Consider the following 23587-nt stretch of genomic DNA (forward strand, 5'->3'; position numbering starts at 1 on the left):
TCTACCAATCCTTGAGAAAAACGGGTATCGAAAGGAGAGAGAGATTATGAAAAAGGGTGCTTAGTGTTAAGCATGTGGCTGGGGAATTCTGGGAAATGAAGTCCACATGCCTTAGAGCAGTGGTGAAATCTAAAAAAAAATACTACCGGTTCTGTGGGCGTGGCTTGGTGGTGGTGGGTCATGTGACTGGGTGGGCGTGGCTAGGTAGTCATGTAACTGGGGGATCAAAGGACAGAAACTCCCTTTAACAATGTCCTGTTGGAGCAGGGTTGGACTAGATGACCTCCAGGTCCCTTCCAGCCCTGGATTATCCTCCGAAGCTGCTTAGAAGTGCTGGGTTTGTAGTCCTTCCTTCCTCTCCTTTTTTCCCTTCCTGCCTCCCTCCCTCCCTCCCTTTCTTTTTCTTTCTTTCTATTTCTTTCTCTTTCTTTCCCTCCCTCCCTTCCTTCCTTCCTTCCTTCCTTTCTCTTTCTCTCTCTCTCTCTCTCTCTCCCTTCCTTCCTTTCCTCCTTCCTTCCTTCCTTTCTTTCTCAGCACCCCACACACCCAGGGAAGCTACTGAACTGGTAGCGTTTCCCCCCTGCCTTAAAGCTTTTCAAAGTGAGCTGGCCTGTGAGAGAATGTGGCATTTTTTTCCCCTCCACTAAGTACCGTCCAGATGTGTTGGGCTACCAATTTCCACTGTTCCTAGATAGTGTTGAATTTTGTTCAATGTAACCACGGTTGATTGCAGCCATGGCTCTGGAGGGAAGGGGCATTTTATAAGGCAGACCCTTTGAAAAAAATAGCAAGCTCTTACGCAACATGGTAGAAAAATGCCAATAACCCATTAAAGAAAATACATGAAAACACTGAATATTGTCAAATCTCAGTAAGCCTGGGTGAAAACGATTCTTTTGAGTTTTCTGGGACTCCGATGAAATTTGGAGATGGGCACCTGAAGTCTGGCGAGGTCTTGGGGGAGAAGACTGAAATCTCATGAAATGCGATGCTGTTACAAAAATGTCGCCACAACTATTCCCATGGCTGTGTGAGTGGAATGGAAAATATGGAATGGAGGAGAAGAGAAGAGGCCAAGTATGACTGGACCCACAAGGTATCACCTTGTGGTACACCTGCGCACACGCTTTTTAAAATTGGATTGGAGAGGAGACAGGCTGTTCCTACCAAAGAACAGGAATAACACTTATAATCCCTGTCATTAAGAAGAAGACAAGGCCTTGGCTAATGCTCAAGAGCTTCTGCCTTTGGAGGAAGGTCTTCTCCTCTCCTGAGAGCGAAGGAACGAAGGAAGGGAACGAACCAGCCGGCCTTGGCTGGCTGTCCAGCTGCCACAGGTAGAAAGAGGCCCTTTGTGGTTGTCTTCCATCCGAACGATATTTTGGGATAAATAGACCGAAGGAGACACAGAGCAAATACTCATCCCCTCAGGAACCCCAAGTCACTGGCCGGGAGAGGAAACGGTTTTGTAGCCAGGTTCAGCGTGCGCTTTGTGGGCTCTTTGGGGTTCAGTTTTTCCTCTCTCTGTGCCAATCAGTGTCACTTCAGGTTTTGTCATGGATGAGGAGTCAGAAACTGTCGTGTGAGAGGACTGAAATCTTTGGAAACTTGAGTCTGGGCCCCTAGATTCTCACAAGGTCTCAGAGGAGAAGGCTGAAATCTCACGCCGGGTGGTGTGTCACTAGGAATCAAGTCTGACCTGAAGCATTCATTACCCCCCCCCAAAAAAAACCCCTCTTTGAGTGTGTGTCCTGTGAGTATGTGAGTAACTGACAGTGGGTTGAAGATGAGGTAGGATGCTGTTGTGGGCCAGCAGGAGCCGTTGGAGCTGCCACCAGACTCCAACAGTGAGGGGCCCTGTGAGTCGGCTCTGGAGGATGTGGAGGACCCTGGACAGGGTTCCGACTCTGAGCAGGGCACAGAGAGGATGGTTGGCCACCAGGAGGCGCCTGAGCCTTGGACCAGTGGGGAGGAGACAAGGGAGTGTGATCCGGATGTCAGCAGTGGGGAGGAGACAAGGGAGTTGTTCCTGGATGCTTGGCACCGGAGAGCTAATAGGCGTAAAGAACTACGCAATTACAGGAGGTAATTGCACTCAGCTGGTGGTCATTAGGCTCCTCTCCAGACTATAAAAGGACTGCTTGTGCACACACCCCTTTTGCAGAAGTCAACACATTAACTAATGTTGGAGAACAGTATTGTGAGCTTGGCAGGCTGGATTGCTGCCAAGGCTTATCTGTGCTGGATTGCTGCCAAGGACCTGTCTGTCTATTAATAAATTCCGTAAAGTAACTTTGGCTCGGAGTGCTTTGGTGTGGAACGAGGGGGGTGGGTGGGTCAGAACAGGATGCTAATCCTGGCCTGCTGTCTCTAACCTCCATGGACTTCTTCAAGGAGGTCTGAAATGGTACTTAAATGGATCTGACAGAGATTGCGCTTCTGAAGAGCTGAGATTTTATTTTATGAGAATCCCAGATTGTATGTAAAACTGTCCTCCCAGGAAGTATAGGTGCCAACTTATGGAAATCAGAGAGGGAGGGAGGGAGGGAGTGAATAGGGTGGTTTATGGGGCCATAAACTCTCCAATCCTTTTGGCTTCATCGTGAAAGAATATCTAGCGAGAAGGACAGTTCCAGGGTTCAAAGCTCTTCATGACTTCTCCTTCCAAGAAGCCTGAATCTGAAAAAAGAATTTCTGATGAAGCCTGCAGGATCTCACAGCTTGCTTGGAAAATACCAGATGTTTGGGGTCCTTCAACCTCTCTGTGCTTTATCTCCATCACCACTCCCTATCGTATCTCACTTTCTACGTCTTCCCTGCTAATTGAGCAGAAAAATAATCAAAACCCCTTAAGCTCTTTTCCATTTATCTCAATTCCCTGGCCTGGGTCTCTGTTCTTCTGAAATGGGACACGTTTCTTCCTCAGACGCCCCCCAATTTCTCTGGAAAAGCCGTCAGGGCTTTTCCAGAGAAATTACCCCAGAAATAACTGCAAGGAGGCAAACATGTTTTCCCAAAATTCAAAGATTTGATTCCTAATTTAATCTTTGCCAAATTTTATATCCTCTGAAGGTGAAGATCTATTTCTTCAAAGCTTCTGCACACACACACACACACACACACACACACACACACACACAAAAGCATTTAACACATCTGCAACGCCTCCTCCTTTGTGATTGGTAGTCTTTTACACTTCGTAGGAACTTGTGGCATCTGCAAATGTACATTAGGTTTCGGTGAACGATGCCTCTGTCATTGACCAGCAACAACTAACTGTAATCATAAAACATAAGAGCCCAATTTCTTCAGTATAGTTGAACTGTGCAGTTCCAGATCAGTCGATTGGAAACTAATAATATATTTTATGAATTGTCCAATTTGGAACTGAACTTTATTTTGGGAGTTTGTGCATCCCGAGAAAATGAATATTCCAGCCGTCTGAACTTTGGAACCAGGTTATATCTTCCTTTTTTCAGGGTCTGTGAAAATGTGCCAATAACTAGTGCAAATACGATCAATTTGTCTCACGCCCCTGTTTTTATTTATTTATCCTTGGTGAAGTGGCGGGTGTATCATTGATTTGTGGTCGTCATAAGTATTTTGAGCTTGCAAAATTTAATGCGTAGCCGTCGAACTGTTTACCCTTCTGCCAAAGTGTTTTCCGAGCTCTGTTTGCTAAAAAGATGATCTTTTATTTCTCTTTACAGACCTCTGTGGGATCAACTGAGGAAAGACAAGTTTTCTGCAATATGAACAGAAAGCACAACTGTGAAGGCATGAAGAGGGCGAGAATTTCCAAGCCACAAGTTCTGTGTCTCCTTCTATTTTGGGGGATTCTGCTCTTCTCGGCTGAGGGGACGTCAAAACACCATGTTCCAAGACTGAAACTGTCTTACAAAGGTAAGAGAGGTTTTTTTTTAATGGCCCCCGTTGACTCTTCCTAGGCTTTTCAATGCAATGTAGGTTTATTTAACCAAACATAACAGAATAACAAGAGTTGGAAGGGACTTTAGAGGTCTTCTAGTCCAACCGCCTGCACGAGCAGGAGGCCCTATACAATTTGAGACAAGTGACTGTCCAGTCTCTTCTTAAAAGCCTCCAGTGACGGAGCACCCACGACCTCTGGTGGCAAGTTGTTCCACTGGTTAATTCTCCTCACTGTTAGGAAGTTTCTCCTTCGTTCTCAGTTGCTTCTCTCCTTGGTTACTTTCCATCTGTTGCTTTTTGTCTTGAATCTGGGTAAGGCTGGTAATTTTAAATTAGGTTAGTTCAATCAATTTGTATTAATTTACACATTTTACAGATTTATTTGATGATGATGTTATCCATTCAGTTGTGTCCAGCTCTTGGGCAATTCTAGAGCCATCCTCTTCACATCTTCTAGCGGATTTATTTGTAGCTGTATAAATGCTATTTTTGTACTTTGTGCTGGTCAACAACCAAAGTTTTATTGAGTAAAATATGGCATAGAACAAGTGCCGTTAGATCCAATATGGTTGGGATTTGTGGTGTTTGTTCTGGCAGCCACTTTCCTACGGTATTTTTCAGGATATGTACGAGATAATTTATCTTATTAAATAAAAGCACGCAACGCAAGTGTCATTCAGACTTTCTGAAAATGGAATTTACTTGGCCAAACAAAACTTTTCAAGATAAATCTTTATTTGGTTTTCTTTAGGTTGAGTAGAAATATCTGGCAATAGAATTGAAGATTTGTGAAACTGGTTTTAGGAGTCCTTCGCTGATAATGTCACAATAAAAATCAACACTGCTAAGAAAATAACTTAGGATGTTGCATAAAAGTGGTTTAATATAAAAGCCACAAACATAGGAAACGATACGAGATCCTTCCTTGTGGGTGGCATGAAAGGATCTCAAATTCTTGAAGTCTCTTTATGCTTTTGGCACTGAATAAAGAGACCTTAAGATAGGGCCTTTCTTTGGAGAATGGGATGCAGCCCTGAAGTTCTCCAGTGAGGTCCGTGGCTGAATTAAACAAAGCATTTTCCAGTTTTCAGCCAACATGATTACCCGTTGCTGGTCTTTATGTGGTGGTGGTGGTGAATCTGCAGTCTTCCTAGTCAAAGAAGCATTTCACCCCCACTCAGTTGAGAGATCTGAATTGTCCTGAAGAAAGTCGAAAGTTTGGATGAAACATGTCTCCACCAACACAACTTCCAGAGGCTGGAAAAAAGTCCCAGTTATAATCTTGGAGAAGAGATGCCAGAGGGACTCAGCCTAAGTGGATAATAAGTACATTTTGTGATGCTTTTTCTCCCGGTTTTCGATGCTAAATATGGATGGCCGCCTTTCTAACTGTCTTCTTCATTTCCTCCCTGTTAATTATCCCTTCCACCGTCCTGCAGCCCAGCCTCCCCTCGGTGACATCAGGGGTGGCTTATGCAGCGGCTGAACTAAGAATAACCTTTCAGAACTGACCCCTCTCAGTTTCGTGAGAGTGTAAACAGTTATGAACTTGCCCAGTTTTTTTCTTTTGGGGAGCCACAAGAGGGTCTCCGTTGGAAGCAGGAGGGAGGGACGGGGAAGCCAATGTTTCTCCAAAAGATACGGCACCGTAGTTCCCCAGGGGACGTGGCAGAGGCCCAGGAGATGAGATAGGAGGGAGGGAGAGAGGCGGGGAGGCGGTGGAGACAGTGCCAAAAGCTGGCTAGAAGGGTGGCTTCTCTCCTCCTTCTCCCCAGCCTGGATTTCCTTTCAACGGGAATATCTGGCTCCAGGTGACCCACTGCTTTCCTTCACAACTTGGCAAGGATGGCCAGGAAGCAACTTGTATCATATGATATGATATGCATAGAATTTCCCGTCCGACTGAAAGGGAGAGCCGGGAAGTAGCAAAGAGAAGGGTGAGGTGGAAAGTTGGATGCTGTAACAAGATGGCCGTGGCAACTTTCAAACCAGCTGATTAGTCAAAAGTCCAATCACAGAAAGAAATTGACCCGGGCCTGGGCTACTAGCTGGCTGCACTTCAGAGCTATGCACTTGCTCTGAGAAGGAGTGTCTCTTTCTAAGCGCCACCTTGGAGACCCATTGGAGGTACAGGTTGAATTCAGCCAGGAGGGCAAAAGTGATGCCTCAAAGCCCAGGATGATTTTAGGGAATTCGTTGCTAAGCAGAGTGATGGCGTGGGGGGAAAAAAACAATAGCAATAGCAGTTAGACTTATATACCGCTTCATAGGGCTTTCAGCCCTCTCTAAGTGGTTTACAGAATCAGCATATTGCCCCCAACAACAATCCGGGTCCTCATTTTACCCACCTCGGAAGGATGGAAGGCTGAGTCAACCCTGAGCCGGTGAGATTTGAACAGCCGAACTGCAGAACTGCAGTCAGCTGAAGTGGACTTGTCCTTGTGTCTAGTTCAGTGTTTCTCAACCTTGGTGACTTTAAGTCCTGTGGACTTCAACTCCCAGAATTCCCCAGCCAGCTATGCTATGCTGGCTGGGGGATTCTGGGAGTTGAAGTCCATAGGACTTAAAGTCACCAAGGTTGAGAAACACTGGTCTAGTTTTTCCGGAGTGCAATGCCCAATAGCATCGTTTGAAAGGAGTTGAAACAATTTGTGTCCAGGATGTGAAGGATCTGTAAATATTTTCACAGCCCTCTTTTTGACTCCTGCAGTGTTCCAGGTCCTCAACGGAAGGCAGGTTGGCAGCCATTGTTTCTTCTGCAGTTCTGATTCTCCTCTGAAGTCCGTGTCTGTCTTGTTGGGTTGCAGAGCCAAACCAGACAGTTATGGAGGTGGAGAGGACAAGACTCAATCCTTCCTCTCTGGAACTGAATCAGCAGCTTTTGGGGCAGTTTGAGCTTCCTGAGTTGGCGCAGAAAGAACATTCTTTGTTGTGCTTCTTTGATGACGTTTCTGATGTTAGGTGTCCATTTTAGGTCTTGAGATATGGTAGAACCTAGAACCCGAAGGTTTCTACTGCTGATATTGTGTTGTCTAGCATTGTGAAAGTTGGTAGTATGGGAGAGTTTCTCCTAAAATCTACTATCATTTCTATCACAGTTTTGAGTGTGTTTAGTTCAAGATGACATTAAATCAAGCTCAATTTGTGGAATGCGGCTCTTGGATGCCATCAAGACTCAAGCGCGCCCTTCAGACGGGGAGAGAAATGTGCAGTCACATTTGTTGTGAGCCGCCCTGAGTCCCCCCAGGGAAAAGGGCGGCATATAAATAAACTTTCATAACTCATTTCATAACATTCAGATGTTGGCTTAACTCCGTCATGGTCTCTTTCTACTATTTCTCTCCAGATTAGCTTCTCCTTAACATGACGAAGTCTCCTTCCTTTCTGGATTGATTCATAAAATTAGTTAAGAGCCCAGCTTCGAATTTAATTATCCCGACTCACAGTATCTTTTAAGCATCCCTGCCGTTCTTTTCTGGCAGCTGATGAATTGTAAGGTCATCAGTTTTCAGATCAACCTGAAAATCCAGGCTTCTCCTTTTTAAAAAAAAAAACGTATAAGTGAAAGAGATAGAGATTATGAATTATGCAGGCATAGGGGTAAATCACCCATTACTGTAATTTCTAAGATTGCCCTGTGAGGAATGCCAACACTCTGCCCAACAGGCAGCATTCAGTGGAATTTGCCAGGGGCATAAAAAGCTTCATTTCTTCTTTTGTAGCGCAGCCCCAGAGCTTCCACTCAAATTAACTTTTGCGTATTTTCCCCAAGGGATCAACGTGCTGATTGCTTTAGCAATGAAGCTAGAAATCTAACAGACTTGCAAAAGATGGGGAGCAGAGATTGAAGTGACTGTTACGAATTAAAACCCGTTTGCCTCATTTCCAGTTAAGAGAGATAAGAGAGCAGTGGTGAAATCTAACTTTTTTGCCACTGCTTCTGTGGGCGTGGCTTGGTGGGTCATGTGACTGGGTGGGTGTGGCCAACTTTCTTTTCACTTTTTAAAAGCATTTTATTTCCCTGCCGGTTCAGCTGAATAGGCAGGAAAAAGTGCTTTAAAAGTGAGGAAAAAAGCTTCCGAGGAGTGCGTGGATCAGCTGTGAGCTGCGAGATCATCGGAAGTTTCCTCCCCGACTTTTAAAAGCATTTTCTCCTGCCTATCCGCCCAAACTGATGGAAAAAAAATGCTTTAAAAGGTGGGGGAAAAGCTTCCGACGATCGCCTGGCTCCCAGCTGAGCCCCACAATCCTTGGAAGCTTTTTTTTTTTTGACTACCGGTTCACAGAACCAACAACAATCGTCTCTACTGTCCGAACTGAGCCGAACCGGGAGGATTTCATGCCTGTCACAAAGAGGGAATCGGATCCCTGAATGGCTGCCCGCTTAAGACCAGCGTTGACCAAATGGGGCGGCATTTAGCCATTTCCTGCTTCCTTTGTTCTTTTGCACAGTTGGGGGTCCAGTGGTGGCGTTTGGCTCTCAGGCTGCCCATTCTCTCCTGTCCTTGGGACGCTCGGAGCGCATGAGGAGACCCAAATGGGAGGCTCCCAGTGGCTTCTCTGATTCTTGGCACACGCCTCTGACGACGGCTGCTGTCTTTGGGAATGAACTCGTCTTTCAATCAGCTCCTCTGTCCTCTCCAGGCAGCAGACAAGGACACAAAGCACATCTTTCTTCCAAGCATCGATGGCCACACAGTCAGCCTTGGCACCATGCGCTCAGGGTCAGACGCGGTGCGCTCTATCACCCAAGGCGTCGAGCCGGGGTTTGTACAGGGACATGCTCTCTGGCCTGTGCTGCAGAAAACCCCTCCGAAGGACCAGAGGAACAATTGCAGAGGAATAACAGAGCTGGAAGGGACCTTGGAGATCTTCTAGTCCACCCCATCCTCAAGTGGGAGACCCTGTATTATTTCAGACAAATGGTTGTCCATTCTCTTCTTAAAAACCTCCAGTGTTGGAGTAGCTATAAGTCCTGGAGGCAACTTCTGTTCCACTGGTTAATTGTCCTCACCGCCAGGACATTTCTCCTTAGTTCTAGGTAGTTCTAGGCAGTTCTAGGTAGCAAAACCTCCCAGTTGCTCTGATCTGGGAAGGAAGAGCTTTTCTTACACCACAAAGCTACTTTGATTGGGTGATTGGAGTGGATCTCTATCCAATCACCAGTGGAAGCTTTGCAGAAGAATGGAATGAGAGTGTAAGTCCTCTAAACGTGTGTCTTTCTTCCTTTTATTTGTTGTGTGTGTCTCTCTCTCCTGCCTGCCTTCCAGAAGCTCAAGACAGATTACACGCAGTCCCCCTTCATTTTATCCCAACACCAACTCTGTGGAGGGAGGACAAGAAGCAATGGATGGAAACCGATCAAGGAGTGAAGCAACCTAGAAATAAGGAGAAATTTGAGGAGAGTTAACCAGTGGAAAAAACTTTTCTCCAGAAGTTGTGGCTGCTCCAACAATGGAGGTTTTAAAAAAGAGATTGGACATCCACTTGTCTGAAACGGTAGAGGGCTTCCTGCCTGAGCAGGGGGGTGGACTAGAAGACCTCCAAGGTCCCTTCCAACTGTTATTCAGTTATTCTGAGAGGTAGGTTGGCCTGAGAAATTGGGACTGGCTTAAGAGCCTCCTGTGATTTGGAGTAGAGTTGAACGTGGTCCTTATCAGATACTTTACTCAGTAGGCCATCTGGACCACACGCAGCCTCCATCTCAAAACATATCACAGCCACACCATCACAGAGAAAGTTGTAGCAGTTGACCCACCTTTGTGTATCTAGATCAGGCTTTCTCGGTCTCAGGCGTTTTGAGGCAGTTGGGGCTTCATCTCTGCTTCCACTGCGTCATTTGCTACAAGATGGAATGCAAATAAATTCAATAAACAAATAAATGCCTTCATAAATGAGTGAATAAATGAATTAATCTCCCAGAATTCCCCAGCCACATGCTCAACACTTAACACTTTCTGGAAATCCACTTTAAGGGACATAAATTTATCTAAACTGTCTTTCTCCCCACAATGCTTGGTGTTTGTGAGATTAATAAACTGCTGTAAGTAGAAACAGTCCTTCACTTTTATTTTAAGATTAGGGGAAACAGGGGGGTCTTTTCCATGCCTCAGATCAACAGCTAAGCATGTAGACAATTTCCATGTTCTTTTTTTCCTCTCTCTCTCTTTTTTTTTCAAAAGTACATTTTTAACTGGTGGAGTAACAAGATGACTGTGCTTTGCTTGGCAGTAGCAGAAGTATAAGATAAGCCAGTTTATAGGAAGGGAACCTGCGCAAACTCCCAGGCCAAGGTCGCCTTGTAATGACAACTGTTTCAGATTGGACACATTTTCATTCCCAATGTTTATAAGCTCATTATTTGGACTGGCTACATTCTGGGAAGGGGGCTTATTGTTCTGTCACCAACCATTTGAAGGCACAAAAGAGCGTTTCATCGTCTCGGTAATAATAATTAGAAGAGCCACAATATTTTCAAAAGGCCTGTTTGTGCAGCTGTGCCTCCCGTCAAACTCTATTTGAAAATATTACATGCAATTATGCCTTCCGAGCCCTAACGGGGCTGCCTTGTGCCTTCCGCGATTACATTGATGGCTGAGCGAGTCCTAGGACAGAGAATAGGGGGGCATTTCAAGGAAATGTATTTATTTATCCAATGCGCAGGGCTTCCCCCACTTGTCAGGCAGCACAGTGCATGATTTTCTCTTTTGGGAGAAGTCGAAAGCCCTTCGCATCAATGCTGTTTGGCTTCAGTCAAAGGGGCTCATGAGTGCAGTTGTAGCGAAAACCAGGAGGCCAAATCAATAGGGGCCATAACTGCTGCTCTCTGCCTCGAGGGGGCTTCTAAGTTTATTTATTTATTTATTAGATTTATAGGCCGCCCAATCCCGGAGTTAGAGGGCCTCAGATCAGGGGTGGGTTTCAAACTTTTCTACTACCGGTTCGGTGGGTGTGGCTAGATGGGGGGGGCATGTGACTGAGTGGGTGTGGCCAACTTGGCATCACTCACGCACACTCAGTCACATGACTCCCTCACCAAGCCATGCCCACCGAAACGGCAAAAAGTTTTAATCGGAAGGGGGGGGGGCTCTCCTGCCGCCGGAGCTAAGGGAGCGCCTGCAAACTACCCAGTAAGAAAAACTGGATTTTCCCCAGCCCCCAGGAACACTCTGCAGGCTTCAGCAGGGCTGGGGGGGAGGCAAAAATGCCCCCCCTTTTGCAAAAATGGGCAGAAAATGGGCGTTTTTGCCTTCCCCCAGCTCTGCAGAATCCCACAGAGTCCTTCTGGGGCCTGGGGAAGGCAAAAGCACCTTCGTTTTTGCAAAAAACAGCCCATTTCTGGGACCTCTCTGGGATTGGCATGTGCACACCATTAAAGAAGGGGGGTAAATAACATTTTTTCAATGAAGATTGTTCTGAACATTGGCCCAGAGGTGTCAAACTCATGGTGTCATGGTGTCGTCATGTGATGTATTGGGACTTTTCCCCCCTTTGCTAGACCGGGCGGGGGTGGGGCCAGCACGTGGCGCATCTGGCCTGCGGGCTGTGAGTTTGACACCCCTGGCCCAGATGTTTCTTGTAGTCTCAAGTCCACAGTTTGGTACCCTTTTGGTCCAAAGTGGAGGCAGTTCTGCCTTGATAGCCAGAATGACTATCTAGCCAAAGACTTCAGTAGCCTGAAGGTGGAAAGTTACGTATTTTGTACCAGATCTGTGAACATTTTTTTCCCAAGCTTGAAAGTTCCAAATGCTTATAAAGGTGACATAATCTCAGTTTTGATAAATGTGGAGCTTATGGTGGGGGAAAAAACCAGCAATCGCTGTGCTAGCCTTCCTCTGCCCTCCAGCAAGAGATCTTTGCCAAGGTGGCGCAGTGGTTAAATGCAGCACTGCAGGCTACTGCTAGATCAGCAGGTCAGCGGTTCAAATCTCACCGGCTCAGGGTTGACTCAGCCTTCCATCCTTCCGAGGTGGGTAAAATGAGGACCCAGATTGTTGGGGGCAATATGCTGACTCTCTGTAAACCGCTTAGAGAGGCCTGGAAGGCCTATGAAGCGGTATATAAGTCTACTGCTATTGCTACTGCTATTTGCTAACTAAACTGGCTTGTCTTAACCAAGATCCTGCTGGGTGCCTATATTTGTAGACGTCACGCGGGATCCACGTTTATACATTCCCAGTTCCAAGGATTTTCTTCCTTCCCTCACAGACTTGCTGCTTTCGAACAGCTGCATCCCGTTCCTGGTCTCGGCGGAAGGGCTGGATTTTCGGACTTTGCTCCTTGATGAAGAAAGGGGTCATCTCCTGCTTGGCGCCAAGGACCACGTATTCCTGCTCAGCTTGGTCGACTTAAACAAAAATGGGAAGAAGGTCAGTCGATCCTTGTGCGCCCGTATTTACAGAATCAACAGGTCTGCCTCTTAATCGATCTGCTTCCTCCCCCTGGTTTTGTAAAAATACGGGATCATCTGTCCTGCGCCGCCCTGTGGGTTTAATCATCCAACCCCCCAGGGTTACGTAGCTTGCTTTTAATGAACTGAGTTTGTCAGCCTGCGGACCCCGCGGAGTAGGAGAGCAATATAATAGCATAAATATCAGCTGGACGTTTGCCCTCGGTGGAGCTAGAATGTAAACAGTTGTAACATCTTTCTCTGTCTTTCCCCGGGTATTATGACAGCTCCATGCAAACAGGGTCAGTCTTCAGGCAGAAAGACTCCTATTTCCCTTCCCTTGAAGAGAAAGGACGGTCCTTATTGTTAGAAGTCATCGAAAACACCCAGGGGCCCTTGGAGTTAACGGGGGAGGAAGGCATCACGTTTGATTTAGCTTCTTCTTTTCTTCCTGGACTGATTCTAGTTCCTTTCCAGAACTGGCTCTCTGCTCAGATGTTCTTTTAAAGAACAGCAGAGAAGCGCATTTGTGCAGAGATGCTGAAGGCCCAACTGAGTGTTTATTGCTACCGTCTTTATTTGTCCGAGGGGGAAAATGCCTTTGGCTTTGCTGCCAGGAGTTCCAAGGATGTTAGATGGGTATCAGAGGGGCTGAGTGATGATAATCCTATAAAATCTCAATAGGCATTTGGCGTAATCCAAAGTGGTTTGACTATAATCAAATACCTGTTTGAGATTTCATGGAAGAAGAGGTGTTGATGCATTTAAGAAGAAAAACACGAGGACTTTTTTTTTATATTTTTCCTGGCTCTTCCAAATTGGGTACTTCAAAGAGGGAAAATGTGTGCGCTCAAATCACCCCCGGATTAGACTTTCAAAAGAAAAAAACTCATTTAAGATGCAGTTACCCATTTTGGAGCACAATCGTTTCTTCCTTGGTCTACTTCTGATGGGTTCTGATGATTTATGAGGGTGCAGTTCTCAGCAAACATGTTCCTTGCCGTCTTTTGCAACAGTTCTGTTAGATGGCAGCTCACCCTTTCCCTCTTGTAGCAGAGGCAGCAATCTCTCAAAAATGGTCCCACAAGGCAAAACCATAGAGGCATTTGGACTATGGAGTCCTTGCTGTCCTCTGTGCCTGGCTCTTTGCTTGCACACATTCCATTACCCAAGTAGGCAAGTTCATCAGTGACTCTTCTCTTCAAACATTAGACCCGGCCTTGCTGGCTGAGGAATTCTGGGAGTTGAGAAATCCACTTAGCTTAAAGTTGACAAGGTTGGGAAACAAGGCATTAGACTGTAATGAAGTGAAGTAGGTCCACTTCATGGAAGCAGTTTGTACCATGAAGATAACATGGCTCCTTTCTGTAGCCAAGAAGCCGGGGTGTTCCACCTCAGCAATTCAGTCTGGGTGGACTGGAACCGCCTCAGACAGATGCTGCGAGATACATGGCAGCCTTTTTCTCCTAGAACTTCCAGGCTGGACCTCAAGATGTGATGGAAATGCATCTCTCAAGAGTTGTAGTTCCCAATCCATCTGAAGAACGTCTGGTTTGAGAAGCTTGGTTTATCCTATGGAGACTCTCTACTCCAGTTGAAAGGTTAAACCTAGCTATTATCTGCTTCACCATTCAATCCTTGTTACCAACGCCGAGAACCGAGGTGGCGCAGTGGTTAAATGCAGCACTGCAGTCCACTTCAGCTAACTGTTATCTGCAATTCAGCGGTTCAAATCTCACCGGCTCAGGGTTGACTCAGCCTTCCATCCTTCCGAGGTGGGTGAAATGAGGACCCGGATTGTTGTTGGGGGCGATATGCTGACTCTGTAAACCGCTTAGAGGGGGCTGAAAGCCCTATGAAGCGGTATATAAGTCTAACTGCTATTGCTATTGCTAACGCAAGTTGAGCAGCACGCACCATCATTCTTCCTGGGGATTTTCAGACTGCCAAAAGGTTTGCGTCCTCCTCTTCTGTAGGCCCTGCTTTTCCTTGGATGTGGTTAGTCAGGCTGCCCCATGGGCCTCTGTTTACAGCCGCCCTGTTTCGGATACGTTTCTCCCTGACCTTCATCGGGAGCCACTAGCACACAGCAGCATATCTTAAAAGGTGAGCTCCTGTTCTGAATTATTCTCCCTAAATTGTGGTCTCAGGGAGATGCTGCAGTCTTTTGGCAACCAGGCTGCCTCTTAAAATATCTCTATGTGGATTTATGCTTCTAGGACGAGACACTCCCCCCCCCCCTCCCATCAGTATCTCTTTTCTATTTTGTCCGTCAAAGCCCCGTGAAAGGCGACAGGCTCGAAAGATGCTTCCTGGTAGCAGATGAGTGTCGGAATGCAATGTGTGTGTTGTGCTGTGTTCGTCCAGCCAGGTTTGTGTTGGCTAAAGGCCACGTAGTCACTTGAGAGCTTCCTGTAGGTGAGGAAACTGCATCCTTTGGGAGAATCCGGCCCTTCGCGTGCCTTGAAATTGCGTCATTGGATAAAATCCCCTCCGTTAGGGGTAAACCCCAGAGGGAAACATCATGAATTAAAAGGCTGTACGAAGTGCTTTTCCTGCAGCGAACGAGTGCAAAGCGAGAAAAGAGAAAAATCCTGGCCTTTAACATAACACGAGGAAATGGAGTGCTCTAGGGGGAGATTTGGGACAGTGGAATAAATACGGTCATTTTTTTATTAGTTAGGAAAGCGTCTGCATACATTCCCCCATAAATAAATGCTGTTGTACCTTATAAATCTCCAGAAAATCGATGCTCTCCGAAAGGAACCAGTCAGCCTGAGGGATTCCCTGGAGAAGCCCAGCTACATGACGCAATGCTGAGACTTGGAGCTTTAATTGCCTCTTCTGAGCATCAGGACACGTATCTGGTTACAACCATGTGCCCCCCATAGATTCTTCTCAGTTTCCACTTTGCCCATAATATGACTCTCCAACTCAGGGATTTCACCACAATGACAGAGGATAATTCGGTAAAAGTCCTCTCTAAATACAGCGTGGAAGACTCATTTAAAATATTTATTTATCTTGACGTGTTTGTTGCATGTTTTTTAAGATGTTTTGTTACTTGGGAATGTAAATAGGGATTCAGCACTCCAGACACAGCGGAGCTGACATGGACATTCACCCTGGTTTTGCTACGATGTGTTGCTATCGAAGAACAACAAAATGTTGACGAGCTGCCAACACGAAAGGCCTGTGAAGGCCAGATGTAGTTGACGTACATCTGGGCAAAGAGATAAATAGATGGAGCTCTCTTATTTTGAGCCAGCTGGCTTGGAGAAGGCTAAAGGCTGTGGATGCCACCTTTGCTTGACAGATTCAAGGCATTGGACTTCTTTCTCTGCCTTAAGCGAGGACCTGAAGTGAGGTTAGCTCCATCCTTATCAACGTCCAGGAAACCACTCAAGAGCGGGCTTTGTCATCCGGGCCTGGGGCTCCAGGGCTCTGGTGGCAACCTAAAACAGCTCCATGGCTCAATGGACAATTCAAAGCCCTGGTGGCACAGTGGTTAAAGTGCAGTATTTCAGGCAAATTCTGCCCACTGCCCACAGTTCGATCCTGACCGGCTCAAAGTTGACTCAGCCTTCTGTCCTTATGAGGTGGGTAAAATGAGGACCCAGATTGTTGGGGGCAAGAGGCTGACTCTGCAAACCGCTTAGAGAGGGCTGTAAAAGCACTGGTAGTCTGAGTGCTATTGCTATTGCTGTTTGTGATTTGCCCATTTCAATGTCAACAATGATCCTTGATATTTTTATAGCGAATGCTTTTATATATTTCTTTTACTCAATTGTTGTACACTACCCAGAGTCACTTTTGAAATATGGGTGGCCATATAAACCTAAAAAAATAAATAAATAGAAATATTCAGTGCCACATTTTCCATTGGAATTGTCCATGAGCCGTGAAAACCTCTTATAAAGATTCAGGAGGAATCTGAATAGCTAGCAATTTTACTGAAAGGGTTTAGTAAACCCTTTGGTGAGCTGAACATTAAGAGCTGAACCTCTTAATGCCTCTTAATAACACCTGTCAGTCAGTGAAAGTGCTGGCCAGGTGCCTTCTCATTTCTGGATGTCACGGACTAACATGGCTTAGAGTTGGTCCTGGGAAAAAAGCGATTTTCCCCTGGAAATTCCCTGCCTAAAGGAATAAAGACAAGTGAGCCATAAAAAGTGAGGGAATAACTTCATTTTTCAAGCACGTTTCAGCCCCTGTACAGATAGCTGGAGAATCTCAGCACTAAGGAGGGAGAGTCGCGCCTGTTCTCCGAGTCCTGCCTTGCCCCCCCCCCCACATCTGATTTCCATCCTCCTCTTCCTTCGCCATCTGACATTTTCATTCCACCCATGTGGACAGTGGTAAATCCATCACTAGGCCAGCTACCCGTTTTCTGTCACTCTACAAATTGTGAGTTGCTGTCTCCCTTCTAAGTTGAGTTGCAATCTCAGTATTAAAGCAGCGACTATATACTTTTTTTTAACATAACAGGAACAATCTGAGCCATCCTTCACTTTCTCCGCTTTGCTTTTGAAAAGGGCTCGTAAATCAGCCCCATGAAAATATTCCCTGCTCCTATCACGTGTGGCTCATTAGCTCCAGATTTATGGGACGCCTGGTGTCTCCCCTTCCATCTGGAGGATCCTGTTCCTCCTGCAGGGGAGTCCCACAGAGGAAAAGCTTATCAGTGGCCATGGGTCACCAGGGGGGGCTCAGCTACGGATTGATCCCGGTGTCAAAGGCCACGGGCTGTGAAGCGTGAGTGGAAGGAGCCACAGCTTCGTCTCCTACAGTCACGGAATGGGGAGGAGTTGTTGAGTTGTCAAGTCTGCTTAATGACCATCTAGTTTCCTTCCTTGGTAAGGAAATCTACCCTCCTTCTGAACTGGCCGTACAATTAGAAAGGCTCTCAAAAAGTCGTACAAAATCCGTCTCCCAAAAGTTTGTTATTCCCTGTCCTGCCGTCGAGAACAAGAGAGAGCCAGCCTTCAGCCGCTTCTGTCTGATGTGCTTTCAACAATTTCAAAAAGGGATTGATGACGTAGTTGACTTAATTTCTAAAGGCTGATCCAATCCGAGTTGGTCCCTGGGACTGAAGGTTTATTCTTCCAAACTTCTCCCTCCCTCCCTCCCTCCCTCCCTCCCTCCCTCCCTCCCTCCCTCTCTCTCTCTCTCTCTCTCTCCCTCTCTCCAGAATTATGCCCTGCCTTTTTGTTTACACCAGCTTTGAAGGTAGTTTGCAGCAATTAAAACAAGAACATAAATTATAACAATAAAACTATGCAGTTTAAATCAAAGCCAACATTTAAAATTCATGTCATTGAAAGACGGTTATAAACTTGGCCCAGTTTTTCTGGGGATAGCAAAAATGTTCATGCTTAGGGTTCAAACTCCATTCACATGGAGCCTTAATAGGGATTGCACGCTAAAGCTGTATACATTTACAAATAAGTACTGTTATAAGTGAATGTCAATAACAGATCTCAAAGTTTATTCTAAGTGTATTTTATCTTTACGATTGTTAATTATCAAGACATGTTTTTATGCAGGCATAAAATCTAAATGCAAATGTAATGTGTGAACAGTGTGCTTAACAAAAACGAAGCCTTAAATGAAACTAGCCAATAAAAGAAATAAAACTCAAAATAAAAAAACAGGAAGGGAAAATAATAATAATCCGAGGCAGTTGGGTGAGGAATGGAAGGAGGACATTGAAGAAATGGAAGACAAAATGTAATTTTTTAAAGGTTTTCAGGCGTTTTCTTTACCCACAATTATATATGTTTTGAGATATAGATAGTTCACCCAACAAATGGATGCTTCTCCAGGAGGCATTTTTGTTTTTCTTTAAGTGTTTTTTATTTGACATTTTCCAAACATTAAAATCCCAATTACACTTTTACAACTTTCCATTATTGGTAATTCTTTTTTTCTGATTTCAGGTTTTCCATTTTATGTATAATAAGATAATAGAATGGGAAATGGAAAACGCAATCAGGACTTTTAATACGCTCTATCTGAATTTTAATTTTAAAGGTAGCTGCTGATTGCATATTTTATTTTACTGAATGTGCTTAGTGCTTGTTAAATATTTTACACATTCAGATTTTAGTATATTGAGAGCCAGGAAAATCTTGTTCTTTGAAAGGTGATGATCAGCGTTTTAAAAAAACGAACGCATCGTCCATGCCGTTCTTGTCCAGACCTGAAATTATTGCAAAATTGTTATTTTTTTCCATGGGACTGCTGTGTGTTGGGGGGGGGGGAGGAAGTGACACCTTTCGGGCAGACGAGGGTCCTCTCTCCCTGTTGAATGCCAGCTCCGTCCTGGGCGTGAGGGTTGGGCCTGCACAGAGGGAGGTAGAGATTTGGTCATGGGCTGCCTCATGCTTGCATTGAGGTCTTCGGATGCTGATGTAATAGAGAAGTGAATGTATAAATATAATTTAAGTCAAGAATAACAAAATCATCTGATCCTAAGACCCGTTTCTAAATGAATTGCAGATATTTTGGCCCGCAGCAAAGGAAAAAGTGGATTTATGTAAACTAGCCGGGAAAGATGCCCATGTAAGTATGTTGCTTTTTCTTCTTATACGATTGCAATCTGTGCACTGGGGGAATCGGGTGGCCTGAAATGCGTGCGGCTCTCAACGTCTCCCTTATTTGATCTCTAGCAAAGCCTCGGCTGCAGGGGCAGTGTTGGCACAGCGCTGTCCCCGAGGGTTATATCTGGTTTACTCATGGTTTACTCAGCCTGGTTTACACCCACCCTGAGTCAGAAGGGGCTCTCTGGCTGCACTTAATAGGGCTGTGCGTGTCCTTCGCCGCAAAGAGAGGCCCGTTAATTTCTCCCGCAGCCATAAATAAAACGATTAGTCAAAAATGTTGCCACCGTCAAAGCAGGAGCCATTTTGGTTGGGATTAATGCTCCACTGAAGATTTCCTCTGCGTTTTTCCGGTGTTTTCCGATCTCTTTGCTCCTGACGCCCACGGGGCCTATAAAGAGAGGTTGCATTCAGACGTTGGTTTGGCCAAGAAGTCCACCTCATCCATCATCTCATGGCAGCTCAACCACGCAAATGAAGATCAGATAGGAGGGGGGAAAGCATTGCTGCCATTTTCTCATGGAAAGCCCCCTTGAATATATCATTTCATCCCGCCAAGATTTGTTATTTCACAGAATCAGAGTGGATAACTTGAAAAGGGTCTTGGAGGTCATCTAGTCCGGGAAATACGAAATGAACTATAAAGGCTCTCCTTGTGCTCCAAAAAGAGGCCCTCACCTCCTGAGGAAATCTATTATTGAACATCTTTTTTCGTAGGACTTTTTTTTCTTGATATCTAACCAGAGTCTAATGCAGTGTTTCTCAACCTTGGCAACTTGAAGATGTCCGGACTTCAACTCCCAGAATTCCCCAGCCAGCATTCGCTGGCTGGGGAATTCTAGGAGTTGAAGTCCTGGACATCTTCAAGTTGCCAAGGTTGAGAAACACTGGTCTAATGGTTTAAACCAGGGATGTCCAACCTTAGCAACTTTAAGACTTGAGGACTTCAACTCCCAGAATTCCCAGATAACAAGACTGGCTGGAGAATTCTGGGAGTCGAAGCCCACAGGTCTTAAAAGAGGCCGAGTTTGGACATCTTTGGTTTAAACCCACATCGTTGTTGTTTTGTCTTGTGGGGAAAACAACCGGAATAATTCTGTCCTACCTTCTACATGACTCTTGACAAAGTTATCATGGCATCTTGAAGGCTTCTCTTCTTTGCAGCCCAACGACATTCAACCCCCCCATTCTTTAGAAATAAATCTCTGACCAAGCTGCAGTTCATCGCTGTCCTTCCTAAAATGGGATGTCCGCAATTAGACACAAGGTTTGGGGTGCATCATGAAGAGGAATCAGAATGTTTTTTTTAAATTTAAACTTCAATGCTTTGATTTCACTCCACTTTCTCTTTTTATGTTTCCCTCTGGTAGTCTGAATATTTGTTTCTTTTTGCTAAAAAAAAACAAAACCCCTTTCACCATTATTCCCCTAATGACATTGCAATATGTGGAACGTTGTACTGGGAATGTTATGAAGATGTGATTTGCTGCAAGAGGCCACTTCAGGATGATCAGGAAGAAAGAAAGGAAGTTGGAATTGGATACACGGCAACCTGCTTCTTCTCATACATCACCTGGACATGTTCCCCCCCCCCTTTTTCTTCTAGCTTACGTCGTCCCTCTTCAAAGTCAATCCTGAAACTTCTTCAGTAACATCAACCGTCTTTTCCCAGACTCCCACTCCATAAATGACATAAATTGATTTTCCAGCCGATCGTCCCTCCTTGGAGGGCAATCTAGCTGTCGAGAATCCATTGTAGACTAATTATCATTATGATGTATGTGTTTGATGCAGCTCCCGAATGCCGCTCTCTTCCTGTTGCGTCTGAACTGCCTCCACCTCTTCTCTCTTCTCCTCTCTCTTTCTCTCCATCCCTTCCCATGGCAGATGGTGGAGATGAACTTCCCCTGACACCTGCAGGTGCCGTTTTGATTCCTAGCCTGCAAGAAACTTCATATCATCTCAAGGCAAAGGAAGGGTGGGGGAGGAAGCCTCAACGTCTCCCCACTCCTGCAGGGACATTGCTTTAGTTCACCCTTGTAGGCCTAGCCAGATAAGGGTTGCAGGAAGCCTTTTCTCCTCGGGCCTCCGCATCTCTTCTAGACCACATCCTTTGGAAGGAGCAGGCGGCCGGCCAAAGAGCCCTCCGGCTTTTCCTCAGATACGAAGCCAGGCTGATATAGGACCCCTCCTGCTCAGCTAATCACGGGGATTTTGTCCAGCTGCTAAAAGTCAACCCAGCCAGTTCAGGCCACCTCCTGCATGGATCCATCTGACTGGACGTTTCTTCCAAGCCTCCATGGGTCCGGCTTTTACAACCAGCTTTGGCCCGTTAAAGTCATGCTTTTGATTTCTATTTGAGGCCAGCGACACATGGACCTGGAGTTCACATGGATGTTCCCTGTTGCCGGCCACTCCAGAAGGAATGTGGATAAAATGGGCTGTAGAATGAATTCAGGGCGGCTTGCTGGGGCTTTTGCACTGACCTTTTTGACCAACTGGGCTGTTTTTGAGAAAAAGAGACGGGAAAGTGCCCGAGGATAGTCAAGCCAAAGAGTTCTGGCCATGAAGTAGAACTTTGCTTTTTAAGAAAAAAATATTAGTATCTCTATCCATCTTTCTTGCAGAATAAGGGATTTGCTGCACAGCAGGCTGCAAAATACACCCAACACTCCAGTGGAAGTTATTAAAAGAGAAAGCAGAGGATGGTGGGCTGATGTGGGCTGCTGGGCCTGGAAATGCCCCCCCGTGGGATGAATGTAGAGAAGCAAAACCTCTTCCAAATACTTTGAATCGGGGCTCTGGCCCAGCAGCCATTGGAGGGGCCGCGTGAGGAGGGCCACAATCAGGCAGAAAGGTTGGCAAAGACCCTGGGCTTAGAGGGGAAAGGGCAGCCTTCACTCCAGAGGGCAGTAAGCGGGCTCCCCCTTCTGAAGTCAACAGGGGTTGGGACAGGCCCAGGCACCGCCTGTCCCTCAACTCTTTTTGATTTCTGTGGAAACTGAGCAAGACCCAAGCACAGGGGGTGGACAGGAGAAGACTTCCAGAGGGACACGACAGCCATTTTTGCAGCCCTCCGTGACTGATTTAAAGAGAGCGGCTCTGAAGATGAAACCTACTCTAGACCAGGGGTGGTGGCTTGCTGCCGGCATTACTGGCGCACAGAAAATTCCATGTGCACATTTGCACCTCAAAAGGGAGAGGAGAATTACATTTCTGCAATGAAAATAGTTCTGCGCACATGCGCAGAACCGAAAATCAAAATGGCGGCGCTGGAGGAGAACCAGTCCGGGGGCGTGGCAGGCCTGGGTCGCTGCTGGTTCTAGCAACCCAGGCAGCCAAGTTACTACCAGTTCGGCTGAACCTGTCCGATCTAGTAGGAACCCAGCTCTGCCCCAGACCCCTTTTAATTCAAGAAGATGGGGGACGAAAGGAACCCCAAATGTTAAAGGCAGCCTGACGAGCGATATCCTTGTAACCCTTCTGAGGTGAAGCTGCTTCGTATCCCTTTTCCCCCTGCTGCTATTGTCTGCTCCTATCACCTCTCGCTGCCCATGGCCCCCGTCCCCACCCAAGGGCTGACTGAAGACATTTGGCTGGTTCAGTTTAGGTATAGGTGCTTTATTTGTATGCCCCCCTTTTCCCTGGGGGGAGTCAGGGCGGCTCACAGTTCAAAGGGAAGGGAGGACAAACCAGATTAAACACATAAGACAATACATCGTTAAAAGCACAACATTCATACAATTCGGGTGGGGTTGAGGTCTTTAGCCCCAGGCCTGTCGGGACAGCCAGGTTTTAAGGGCTATGCAGAAGGTCTGGAGGGTGGTGAGGGTACGAATCTTTGACCTGGTTACAATAAGCAAGTGGGTGTTCAAAGAGATGCATCAGCTTTTGTTCTCCTGCCCATCCCCTTGCAAGCCCCCTTTCTTGGGAGAAAAGCTTTATTGATTCAGGCAACACACAAAAAAAAGCCCCAAGCAGAGTGTGAAAGCCAGGGGTTATTTTTAAATATAAGGAACCCTCTTCCCGAGCTGGCAGCCTTGCAAGAGAAATGCAACTGCTCCCGTTCTCGGTGCCTTCCCTGAGTGTCGTGTGGCAGCATACTGAAGTGCCCTCTGGGTGTTAATTGTTGATGTGGCCTGTCCTTCTTTTCACTACAGGCGGAATGCGCCAACTTCATCAGGGTCCTTCAGCCGTACAACAAGACTCATGTTTACGTCTGCGGTACAGGAGCATTTCACCCGGTCTGTGGCTACATCGATCTTGGGACGCACAAAGAGGTAATTTAATCCTTCCCCAAATGGACCATGACTTTTCCTAGCATCCGTCATTTCCATGGAAATTAAAAAGAAGAAGAGGGAGAAAGAGAGAGAGAGAGAGAGAGAGAGAGAGGGAGGGAGGGAGGGAGGGAGAGTGTGCAGGGTCTTATAAAAATGATCTGAACAGATGCTGCCGTCAACCAGGCAGGGCGAGGGTTTTTAACCAAATCGTGTAAGAATTTATGTTCTCCCATTTTTGAACATTGGTGTGTTGGCCAAACCTGAGATGAGGTGATTGATGTGGTTGGGTACAGACTTGGCTTTTATCTGGTGATTAATGGTCTCGGGGGCACCTTTTAGCCCGTCAGATGCCTTTTGCTAGCAGGGGGTGGCAGTCAATGAAAGGA

The 23587-nt window shown here is 46.1% G+C and overlaps 1 protein-coding gene across 1 annotated transcript in view; it reads left to right on the forward strand.

The window, feature by feature from the left end:
• The first annotated feature begins 3606 nt into the window (after positions 1-3606).
• SEMA3D (semaphorin 3D) overlaps positions 3607-23587 on the forward strand; it is an 82183-nt gene continuing 62202 nt past the window's right edge. Inside the window, exons 1-4 of the mRNA XM_087722427.1 lie at positions 3607-3903; positions 12139-12299; positions 18821-18883; positions 23082-23201. Coding sequence (XP_087578553.1) covers positions 3687-3903; positions 12139-12299; positions 18821-18883; positions 23082-23201 — 561 coding nt within the window. The 5' untranslated portion in view covers positions 3607-3686. The remainder of the gene's footprint in view (positions 3904-12138; positions 12300-18820; positions 18884-23081; positions 23202-23587) is intronic.

Source organism: Thamnophis sirtalis, unplaced genomic scaffold, assembly GCF_051295495.1.
Source record: "Thamnophis sirtalis isolate CommonGarterSnake01/CBP01778 unplaced genomic scaffold, rThaSir2_p1.2 scaffold_9, whole genome shotgun sequence".
NCBI lineage: Eukaryota > Metazoa > Chordata > Lepidosauria > Squamata > Natricidae > Thamnophis > Thamnophis sirtalis.